This window comes from Macrobrachium nipponense, chromosome 5, assembly GCF_015104395.2.
Source record: "Macrobrachium nipponense isolate FS-2020 chromosome 5, ASM1510439v2, whole genome shotgun sequence".
Classification (NCBI taxonomy): domain Eukaryota; kingdom Metazoa; phylum Arthropoda; class Malacostraca; order Decapoda; family Palaemonidae; genus Macrobrachium; species Macrobrachium nipponense.
This window is the reverse complement of record NC_061107.1, coordinates 94,353,914-94,366,413: the sequence shown is the minus strand read 5'-3', so window position 1 is coordinate 94,366,413 and position 12,500 is coordinate 94,353,914. Positions and strand designations below refer to the sequence as shown.

Below are 12,500 nucleotides of genomic sequence, written 5' to 3'. Positions count from 1 at the left end.
TATATATATATATATATATATATATATATATATATATATAAAATATATAAAAGAAAAGTCGAAAAGCCTCGCAGCGGTCGTTTCACTTTCCCTCGTGGATTTTGTCCTTATTTTCATATTCATCACGTTTCATATTTTCGTGATTCAGTTATACATATATATACATACACACATTTTATATATATATATATATATATATAAATATATATATATATATATATATATATATATATATGATATATATATATATATATATATGTATGTATATATGTATATATATGTAGGTGTATAATGTTTTGATGTGTTTTTCATATATTCTTTACTAAAGAGAGAGAGAGAGAGAGAGAGAGAGAGAGAGAGAGAGAGAGAGAGAGAGAGAGAGAGATTCTCCCATTTTAGTGTTTTGCCAAATTTAAGACCAATTTTTGAATACTCATAAAATGTGCTTTATAGCTATCATAAAGTGTGGGGGTTAACTCATCGCTATTGCTCCATGACTTGATGTGTTGATCATATTATAGCCTGAAAATGAGTTTTTCCTAGCAAATGAATGAGAGAGAGAGAGAGAGAGAGAGAGAGAGAGAGAGAGAGAGAGAGAGAGAATTATTTTGTTTGTTAACCATGGTCATAGGTTAATGGCCAGTTTTTTTTCCTCCACCCATTACCACCCCAATAAAAAGTTACGCCATTGTGTGCAAACTGTGGTTAATGTTTCTGCATTTGCCGACATTAGCGGACTAGTTTATAACCTGTCCATTGCTGAATAAAAAAACATGATTCGTAATATTTGGGAATATATATATTGTATGTGTGTATAAACACATATTTTTATACATGTATATATATACACATCCATACTCACACAAAGAGAAAAGAAGGAAACGAAGAAACTGAATTACCTTGAGAAGTCTATTTAAAAAAAAAATAAAAGTCTCAGGATGTGGAGCTTAAAAGAAAGTGTTTAAAAAAAGGCTCCCTTGAGCTGAGCTAGCAAGCAGATCCCTCAGAATGTCCATAATAACGAGAATACGAGATTAGACTCACAAAAACAAGCTCGAACAGAAGAAACCAGGTGTGTTTCCTCCTCCTCAAGAGATCCGATAAGCTGCTTCACTTTAAAACAGCGGGAGCTTAGAAGCTCCAGTTTTTCCGTGGCTTTTTTTAAAGACGTGGATTAATGAAGCCACCGCCAGGACAGGGGGCTGATTGGTGATTAAACTGGGCCCAGTTTTTCAAAGTAATTTTATTTTATTTATTTTTTTCTCAGTTTCACTGAAGAGTATTTTTACCACGTCGACCTTGTTGTTTGGTGATTTTTTTTTCCGCTCGCTCTCAGAATGCTGTTCGCTCGTTAGCACCGGTGGCTGACTCTTCGTTTGATGATCTTATCTGACACGTTTTATTTTGGGCTGCATCCTTGATGAGCGGAAGACTTTTCTTGTCTGTTAATTGATAGTGTCATTAAGAGAAGTTAGCCGATTTTCCCCCTACCCCTCTTCCCTAATTTCCTCTTTTTTCTCTCTCTCTCATTTCTGTTTCACTGCACTCGGCTATTCATAACCCTCCGTCTTTTAGGATGTCCTTTTCCTCAACCGTTTCTTTTCTGGTTTTTTCGTTTTGTTCTCCCTTCATCCCAGAGCTGCCGAATGTGACATCGCAATTAAAATGTTGATTCTTACGGACCAGTTGTTTAGCATTCTAGGCTTGGGTTTGCTGTCTTTACGTAAGAGACGCTGAATATGTAAGAAAAAAATCCCTAGCAAATTGTATTTACAGTTTAACGGCAATTAACGGTTATCGGGGCAAAAGTTTTATTGCAGTTCAAGTGTCAAGGCCAGTAGGAATTGAAAGGTAGGTGACCTGACTCTTGAGTGATGTTTTCTTCTCTAGCCCAGACCTGCAGAAAGCAAGGAACGAAAGTAGAAAGCGGGGTGGTTAAAGCGAAGGAAGCGGCGTGGTTGATATGGTATTAGCGTCCCACCTCGGTGGTCGCGGGTTCGATTCTTGTCCATTCCATTGAGGAGTGAGAGATGTGTATTTCTGGTGATAGAAGTTCACTCTCGACGTGGTTCGGAAGTCACGTAAAGCCGTTGGTCCCGTTTCTGAATAACCACTGGTTCCATGCAACGTAAAAGCACCATACAAGCAAGGCAAGAGGAATCGCATAGAGAATTCCGAAGCTGGGTCGTGGAGGGAAATCGACATTGATTTCCAAAGTCTGATTAGAGAAAGAGTTGGTCTGGCTCTTGCTAAAAGGATATCTGAGAGCGGGAGGGTCTCTGTCCTTGAGCTGAAATAATTCCTATAGAAAAGAGACAGGCGAAGCCTCCTTGTGGCAGAATGAGGACCCGGAGAGTCGGCAAGGGTCATCGATCAGACGGGTTGCCTTTCATTTATTCCCATCGAGGAGGACACAGACGTTGCAACACCTCAAACATGAGAGTGACACTCCAGACAGGGACTGGAAAGGTCACCGTAGAGCTTTGATAACTGGGATGTAGACAGGAGTGTACTACAGGGTCGAACCAATATACCTAATTGTTTACCAGACGTGTTCAGCCAATTCAATCTTGTGGATTTTTCAACATCAGTTTGAAATGCCAGTGGCGGTTACAGAATTACATTTACATCGAAAAAGGTTTATACAGTTAGATGAGGAGAAGTAGAGAAAGGGTTTATAACTGTTATGGAATTTTCTTTCAAATATGCTCACAAAACTATAGTTATCAGTGAATGAAGTAATTTCAGACAAGTGATCAACATCAGAGGAGTTTAGTTAGTAAATGGTATTAGTAAAAATAAAGTATCCCTAATTATATTAAACTTGAAACAAAACGATGTTTCTCCTTCAGTTTCTTTGTTGACTTGGCCTCTTTTAGCATCTAACACCAAGTCGGTATTTTTCACCGTTCTTGTAAATAGTATTTTATGAATATTTGAAAATTGTCATCAGACCAGCCCGCCTCCCTTTTCTTTCCACTTGTAGACGTCAAGAGATGTAAAATCACAATATTTTTTTTTTTTTTTTTTTTTTTTTTTTTTTAGAGGATGAAAACTTGGGGTCGTCCGAATAATGGAAACTTTGTGATACCTAAAGCTCTTGATACCTTTGAATGGAATGAAATTGTAGATTTAGAGAGGTCTCCTGAGCTTTGAAAATTGCATTTGCGTTGTGCTGCATTTTAAATTTCACTAGTTTTTAGTTAGTATATATATATATATATATATTATATTATATATATATATATTATATATATATGTACACACACACACACACACACACACATATATATATATATATATATATAATATATATATATATATATATATATATGTATATGCAGTCATGACCTTTCCCTAATCCTTAGTTGAAGTTTCTTTGCTGGATGGGAAACTAAAGTTCTTTTCCACTTTCATGGTTTATTAACTTTATATATATATATATATATATATATTCTAATAAAAGGAGCCCATAAAAACACCAAAATGTAGAGAGAAAAGTACTATATTTCAGAGACTGCTGTCTCTCTCTTCAGGTATATGAATGAGAAAAGTTTACAGAAAAGGTTGGTATTTATACCAAGAGATTCGTCCACAGTAGCCATTTAGGTCACCCCCGCTGATAATCTTCCTTTAATCTTCTTATATATATATATATATAGGTATATATTATATATTATAATATATATATATATATATATTATATTATGTATAGTTATATATTTATATACTTTAGCTTTATATATATATATATAGATATATATATATATATATATATATATATATTTCCTATTGATTTGTTTTTTATTTATTTCTGAAAAAATGTGTCACTTGTTATTAATCCATTTATCCATTTTATTTCCATCGCCTTAGCGCTTTCTCATATATGTTGAGCTTGTAATTTGTAGGGCTTGCAAGGCAAGTAATGAACAACTGTCTAATTTCATAAGAAAAATAATAATGATAATAATTTCATCTTACCGGATACGAAGTGTTGGGCAGTGAGACACCAGGCCAAGTTTAAATCTATTCTGCCTCATAGGGGTAAGTGGCAGAGTTGGTAGTTTTGGCCTGGTAGATAGGTGATCGGGAGGGTAGGGTAGATATCCACCCTCCTCCTGCAAACCTGTTTGCCCGGCCCGGGTAGGGTAGACAGCAGCGCCGAGCGCGTGCAACAATCTCGTAATAATAATAATAATAATAATCCAAGTATCATTTATAAAATGAGAGGTTACGCAATTAAAAAACAGATTCCAAATTTTAAAGTTAATGCACAAACATAACGCATTCCGGGGTGTCGCAGCGTTGCAAGGTAAAGAGTCACAGTCATCCTTCTACTGTGATGTGAGAGGTGACATTGTAACGAGACGCCTCACGAGAAACTTTGAAGCCTCTTTCTTTGTTCCGCTCTGTCTTTTTCTCTCGCAGTTATTCTTTAGCGTGACCAGTTTTCATCTTGTGATGTTTCTTGAAAGTAAACTGTTTTCCTCGAGCCTTTGTTCTGCGTCTAATTGTGGCGACGCTTTTTCTTCTTGAGGATTTTCTAAAAACTGTGTTCTCTCTCTCTGTTTTTGTTTAATCTGAATTGCTGGTTAAGTGTTTCTCTTTGTAATGCGGTTTTCCACAGTGGGTGTTTGTGCGTACGTTGCGTTCTTTATTCCAGGTGTTAGGAATCGTGTTTTTTTTTCTTTCTTTTTATTTGATGTAGTGTTTACATCTTGAGTCGCATTGTCTCCTCTCGGAGTATTTTATATCTTGTTTTAAGAGCAATTGTTTTCGTGGACGATGCTTCATTCTGTTTGGACCTGTTTGTTTTCCTTTACTTCATTTTAGTGTTCGATTGGATATTTTGATGTATATATGCAATTTTATATACTCTCTCTCTCTCTCTCTCTCTCTCTCTCTCTCTCTCTCTCTCATACAGTTATGAGTTACTCCTGAAGGTGGTGACGTTAACCTACCGCGTCGCGTTATAACCAACCTTTTTTGGCGAGGTTGCTAACCCCATTCGAAAATAAACTGTTTTTCCATAGGCTGTCATATTCACCCTTTCCGATAAATCGCTCTCAGAAACATTCGAGAGTGTTTCTTGAGAAATTTTTTCCCTTGATTGACAACGATAATCACAGATCGTGTTAATTCATATAAACTTTGGGTAATTATGAAAGATCTGTTTAAGGGAAGATCGCAGATAGTCTATACTTTTTTGACGAAGCATTTTGAGTGTCATAACTTTCAAATCACTGTTGTGTAAGGAGTCTCCAGTATGCCCCATAAAAGATCACATTTTCAACTTAAAGCTAAGAATTCCGCAAACAATTTTTAATCGTTTCGGGAAGGAGACTGACTTGATCTTACATATCGTCCACACTAAACGATAGTTCTAAGCCGTGCCTAGTCTTGTTGTATCTTTACGTAAGCTAAACTTGAAGTTCAGTTTCTTTTATGAGCACCCTGGTTACTCTGTTCCCAGTTTCCAGGCCAGGCCTCAAACTTTCTCAGACCTAGACTACCAGCCTTCTCCATAATTCATGTGTGTGGCCCGTAGACTCAGGGCGGCCGAACTCGCCCCGATGCTATCAAGACGTGTGGGCGCTAGGGAGCCTATTGCCAGGGCCCGTATCTCTTCGTGGTGTAGTTATTGAATGATGCTCTCCGTGTGCTTGTAAGTGTTATATTTATATACGTGTTGTGCGGATGAATATGTACATTTTCGTTCACGTTATCTCTCTCTCTCTCTCTCTCTCTCTCTCTCTCTCTCTCTCTCTCTCTCTGCATGTGTAAATGTAGCATTGTGTATCATGAATTCCCTCAGTATGTTTAGTTTCATTTGAATTTTGCACCTTTGTTTATTGTGCTACTGAAGATATGGATTGTTATTCGTGCTATAACAGAATCTCTCTCTCTCTCTCTCTCTCTCAATATAGTATATGTATGTGTGTGTGTATGTTGAACTCTCCGTGTATTTAATTTCATTTGAATTTTTACATGTAAGTGTTATCTGTGTGTTTATTGAGCCACTAAATATATGCATAGTTGTTCGTGTTATAAACAGAATCTCTCTCTCTCTCTCTCTCTCTACCTCTCTCTCTCTCTCTCTCTCTCTCTCTCTCTCTCTCAAGCGCTTGTTTGTTGTTCTGGGGAGAAATATAGAAAATATGCTCCTTACTTATGTCTTAGGTGATGACAATGGAGGTCATCTTCATTTTTAACTGGTAACGCGTTAAAGTTTTGCTTCTCGTAGAAGCACTGAGTGTTATATGTACAACATAAATGAGAACATAGGAAGCTAACACCCCTTTACCATAACAGACAGACATAACGAACAATTAGTTTGTTTCTTTATAAATTTATTTGCTTATTTTATTGATTTATTGATGTTATTTATAGATTTATATACATTTTTTTTGAGCGGGCGGTGCCAACAACAGACTCGGGCCAACAGAACAAAAACAGTCTTGGCTCTCACATGACCAAAATGGAAAAAGTGTCACAATATGATTTGTCGGATGATTTAGGGGGACCCAGCTCTGAAAATGTATAACGATGTAATAAATTGCACATATGGAAGCCGCATAATTGTAAGATATTACAGATGTTAAAGATGAAGATGTGAAAGGACTTTCACTGACTGTGATTCAGTTTCATGGATAATTTTATGGCTTCTGTATACTATATTTGACAGACGCACGCACACACACACACACATATATATATATATATATATATATCATATATCATAATCTATACATACATACTTACATACATACATACATACATACATACACACAACATATATATATATATATATATATGTGTGTAGTTGTATTGTGTGTGTGTGTGTGTGTGTGTGTATGTATGTATGTATGTATGGATACATGTATATGAATTTTTTGTCACATATACACGAGTGACTTTGTATATTATTAAATACTAATCCACAAATGTATGTCTGTGTACGTGTGTGTTTTCACTATATATATATATATATATAATATATATATATATATATATATATATATATATATATATATACATCATATATATATGTGTGTGTGTGTGTGTGTTGCAGATATTTATGTTAATATATTTTTGTCGCTGTGCCATTTTTTGTCGTCTCATATTCAAGGTTATTGACACGTTTTATTCCTCATTATATTTTCATGCTCAAACGATTATCACATCATTATGTCGTTTTTAAAAAAATTTGTTACATTAAAACTGTACGTTTAAGCGATAGTATCGTCGCTATTACTGTTCTGAACTACACATGTTCCTTATCTGAAAAATAATTTTGTTTTGCAAATAATTCCGTTCATATATTTAAAAAAAAAAAAAAAGTAATTCAGCGTGCATATGGCTGTTCGTTTTTCATATTTGCAACAGCATTGAACCGCTGCCTTAATCATCGGAAGGTATTTATTCCATTATTATAATTATTATTGAGATGATGAACCCTATTCATATGGAACAAACCCACAGGGGCCGTCGACTTGGAATTCAAGCGTCCAAAGAATATGGTGTTCATTAAGAAGTAAGAGGAGGTCAAGGGAAATACAGAAAGATATCACTTTTTTACACATGAAAGATTAATGTTAATATTCTCTTATTTTATACTTACTTCTCTTCCTCCTCTTTACAGGTGATGTGGGTGGAGCAGCAGAAGGAGAAGAAACGCGTCAAGAGAGATGGGTCGATGGTTCCTGACGATCCGTCTCCCCACGTCGAAGGGGAACGCCTTTTGGAAGACAGGGACGTCCTCGCTAGACAACGTCGCCAGTTCGACTTCAGCAGGTTCTTCTTTACGCCCACGCCCTCTAGGAGGGGATCCAGGTGAGATTCAAGTGCTATTATTATTATTATTATTATTATTATTATTATTATTATTATTAAAAATACTCATAACAGCATTAGTCTTGAAATGGAGAAACACAGCTAAGTAGTACATGCATTTAAAGATAAATCTGTACAGAACTCTGTCGGGAAACTGTTCGAACAGTTTCCCGAAAGCTTTCTGTACAGATTTATCTTTAAATATATGTATACATACATAACTGTGGATTTGCTTCATACATGACTATTATTATTATTATTATTATTATTATTATTATTATTATTATTATTATTATTATTATTATTATTATTATTATTATTCAAAGGACAATTTCGTTCAGACAGATGAAAGTGAAGAACCAAAAGACCTTTCCTTGGTCGAATTTCCACTATCAGGGGTAGTGCCGTTAGTGCACCTCACACGGTGCACTGTAGACATTGCTTAAAGGTTCTTTGCAGCGTCTCTTTGGCCCCTAGTTGCAACACCTTTCATTACTTTTACCGTACCTCCGTCATGTTCCCTTTCTCCCACCTGACTTTCCACCCTCTCTTAACAGTTGCTGTGCAGTGCAAATGCGAGATTTTCCTTCTCTTGCGGTTTAAAACCTTCATTTCTCTGTTTCCCTTTTAGCTCTGAATGACCTCATAGGTCCTAGCGCTTGGCTTTTGGCTTAACTTTTATTTTGCAATTCCTGTTTCTAATTCCATTTTAATGTTAAAAAAATTCACAATCCCTTATCTTTCTATTCACCCAACTTCAGACGATATATTCATTATATTTGGGTAGGGGGGGTTAGTATCCCTCTAAAGCATAAGAATTCTTTTTATGATATTATACTTACAGATCGACACTAAAAGATAGTCTCCTGCATTATTATTTATTAAAGCGATAGGGGTGAATTTAAAAGTTACTATTCCACTTTCCCTCTTCGAGAGCACTCAAATCTTGTTCTACTCATTCTCAGTCATACAAATATGTTCTGTCTCAACCCGTGTATGTTATATATATATATATATATATATATATATATATATATATATATATATATATATATATATATATATATATATATATATATATATATATTATATATATTATATATATATATATATGTGTGTGGTGTGTGTGTCGTGGTGCGTGTGCGTGTGCGTGGCGTGTGTGTTCCCTGTGTTGTGCATGTGTGTCTGTGTGTTAATTTGAGATAATGCAAGCAAAGTGTGTTAGAATACACGGACACACACACACACACACACATATATATATATATATTATATATTGCTTGTCCCGCCCCATTTGTCAGGCGAGAAAGGCTAGCTAAAGCAGCTGACTCAGTAGCTGTCAAGCCTGGACATTTCATTGTGTAAATTTACGGCCCCTTTCCTAATGAATACATTATTCAGTATCAACTCATCATTCACAAATCCCATTTCTGTTCCCCTTCTGCATACTCTCTCTCTCTCTCTCTCTCTCTCTCTCTCTCTCTCTCTCTCTCTCTCTCTCTCTTCTCTGTGTGTAAAATTACGAGAAAAAGAAATCTGAACTTTAGTGATTTCGTTATTTTTGCTGATCATTTCTCTCTCTCTCTCTCTCTCTCTCTCTCTCTCTCTCTCTCTCTCTTCTTCTTCTTCTTCTTCTTCTTCTTCTTCTTCCTCTTGTTTGTGCATAAAATTAAGAGAAAAAAGGAGTCTAAACTTTAGTGATTTCGTTGTTTTTACTAATCATCTCTCTCTCTCTCTCTCTCTCTCTCTCTCTCTCTCTCTCTCTCTCTCTCTCTCTCATTTGTATGGATCTTTTACCCCTGCAGAAAGAACTGCTATTTATGTATCTTTGTGATTCACCCATATTCCACTTACCTTTTTTTCGCGCGACGCCAACGAACCATTACTTACGGTTTCGGGTCACTGGGGAAAATTAGAACAAAAAATTTACTTATGGTATTGCGGTGATTTATGTGAAACGACACCGACAAACTGCTATTTATTGGGGTCACTGGACAACGCTGCGTAAACATGTTGGATTTATTGAAAATTTTGTATTTCCTCCTTTTAAAATTCAGCTGGGGTTATACGTTAGCATAATTACCTTCATGTCGTTTTAATGAGATTTTATGTGGTTCTGTTATTGTGCATTTTTTATACAGGTTTCAATGAGCGATAGTTACAGGAAGATTTCGTATCAGTTTCGTGAAGTTTAGCATATTTTTGTGTGGGTATTCCGTATTTCACATTGTTCATGTATATAGTTTCATTGAGTTTGCCCTGTTTTTGGTAAAGTTTTTTTGTATTATTTATATACTTTGTCACTTTTTATGAAATTTTTTTTTATGGATTTTCAGTGGAGTTTATCATAAAATAATCTTTATTCTGCAGTGCCTATGAAAACAACAACCAATGTAATTAACAGCTCTTACAGTTACTGCGGCCGTTTCCGAAAAATGTCGAGTAATTAAGTTTTCCAAACATCCACGTAACGGATAATTGGATTTTTATTTTAAGAAAAATATCAGTCATAAGAAGATTATATTTAATATGTTACCTTTCAAGGTAATTTTTCTGTATATAATATGATTATTATTTTATAGTTCTTCGGTTTAAAAAATATGAAGAATATTGTTGGACATAAATACAAGTTCCATCTTTGAGAAACTTAATTTCCACAAACAGTCTGTGTTCTTTTGCCGTCATGGTGGGCTGAAATGGTCATTTTTTTACGTCTGTTTGTCCTTCTGTTGTGAAGGGAAATTTATGCTCCCGGTGGAATTTCTCTTCAGGATTTTCTTTCCTTGGGATGTAATGTGAAAGTATAATTCATTATATAGCTGCTCAGAGCAGTTCAGATTCTCTCTGCTATTGCGAAAACATTGTCTTTTATGTTTCCAAGACAAATTGTATGTAGCTTAAAAATGTCTCCAGTATAGTGTTGCCAAGGGAGGAATGATGAAGGGTGCGAGAAAATTATAGTACAGCTCTGTCACTTTTTTTTTTACCAAAATTTTTAGAAACTTATTTTCGTTAGCGGAAGAGCATTTTTGGTTGGCTTCTTGTATTTGTAGACTCATGAGTAAGAAGCATGTAACGGGAACACAAGAATCGAAAATCATACTTATTTTAATGTTTATGTTGTTAGTGTCATTTGCAGGGGTAACTTTAGTTTAGAAATTATTATAATATACCTGAAAACTCCACCAATATTGTGAAAATATCCGTGTAAAGGAAAAAAGAAAAAAAAATTACTAAACTACAGCCTGTAATAAAATCAGAAGCTTGTTTATTTCGAATAAGTACAAAATAACATTTCAAGGAGGACTTGAAAAAGAAATTGATACTATGTTCATAGTCATTTTGCAGCGAAGGTATTCCTATGAGTCCCGGAACTTCTTTCACAAGAGATCTTGGGAGAAGGAACTCCTCGCCCGACTTGAGCTTGTTTGTGTAACAAAAGTTGTTTTCTAAACCGCTTTTTCCTCGGGGATTTTTTCTCTTTTCTTTCCTTTCTCCCAGGAAAGCCTTATGCAAAGATCCGCTTTTCGTTTCCTTCTCTCCCATCTTCCCTCCTCCTTTTCCCTCCCCCTCTTATTCTTTTTTTTTATCTTTTTGAGTGAAGAAGACTCAAGCTTTTCATGAGATTTCTTGATATTTTGAAATTTATTGGATTGAGAGAGAGAGAGAGACGAGAGAGAGAGAGAGAGAGAGAGAGAGAGGAAAAATTCATGACATTTCTTGATATTTTGAAATTTATCGGAGAGAGAGAGAGAGAGAGAGAGAGAGAGAGAGAGAGAGAGAGAGAGAGAGAGAGAGAGAGAGATTGTTTCCTCCTAAAAGTACAGGCTAAATTCATGACATTTCTTGATATTTTGAAATTTATTGGATTGAGAGAGAGAGAGAGAGAGAGAGAGAGAGAGAGAGAGAGAGAGAGAGAGAGAGAGAGAGAGAGAGTTGTTTCCTCCTAAAAGTACAGGCTAAATTCATGATATTTCTTGATATTTTGAAATTTATCGGATAGAAAGAAAGAGAGAGAGAGAGAGAGAGAGATGAGAGAGAGAGAGAGAGAGAGAGAGAGAGAGATTGTTTCCTCCTAAAGTACAGGCTAAATTCATGATATTTCTTGATATTTTGAAATTTATTGATTGATTTGAGAGAGAGAGATTGTATGTTCCTAAAAGTATAGGCTAATTTCATGACAATTTCTTGACATTGTAAAATTTATTGGCTTAAGAAAGAGAGAGAGAGAGAGAGAGAGAGAGAGAGAGAGAGAGAGATTTTGTATGCTCCTAAAAGGATAGGCTAAATAAGGATATCCTTTTCATTAGCTTTCTAATTGCAGCTTGTTTGTGACAAAGCCCTCATTTGTGCTACCTCATTATCCCCCAGCTTTGAACAAATTCTCCGCTACATCAACATTACCATCAAAGTCGACCTTATATAGGATTCTGAGCACAGCAAAGACAGCTTCAAGTACAGTATCGGTGACAGTCACCTGTACTAATTAAGAAATAGAGAGTAAAGTAGATTACACTTGGATACTCAAGAAATAGAAAGTAAAATAAATTACACCAAGAGACTCGGAACAAGAATAATGTTGAGGATGACGATATAGTTTGATATTATTATTGTTAGTTTTTGCTATTTAATGGGGTCGTCTTTCACCTTATGTTATTTTCAGCACC

General features: G+C 35.5%; 1 protein-coding gene across 2 annotated transcripts in view; it reads left to right on the top strand.

The window, feature by feature from the left end:
* Nucleotides 1-12,500, top strand: part of LOC135215519 (furin-like protease 2) — a 579,194-nt gene that overhangs the window by 492,590 nt on the left and 74,104 nt on the right. For both annotated transcript variants that reach the window (XM_064250340.1, XM_064250339.1), the window contains exon 3: nt 7,643-7,833. In XM_064250340.1, the coding sequence (XP_064106410.1) occupies nt 7,643-7,833 (191 nt within the window). The remainder of the gene's footprint in view (nt 1-7,642; nt 7,834-12,500) is intronic.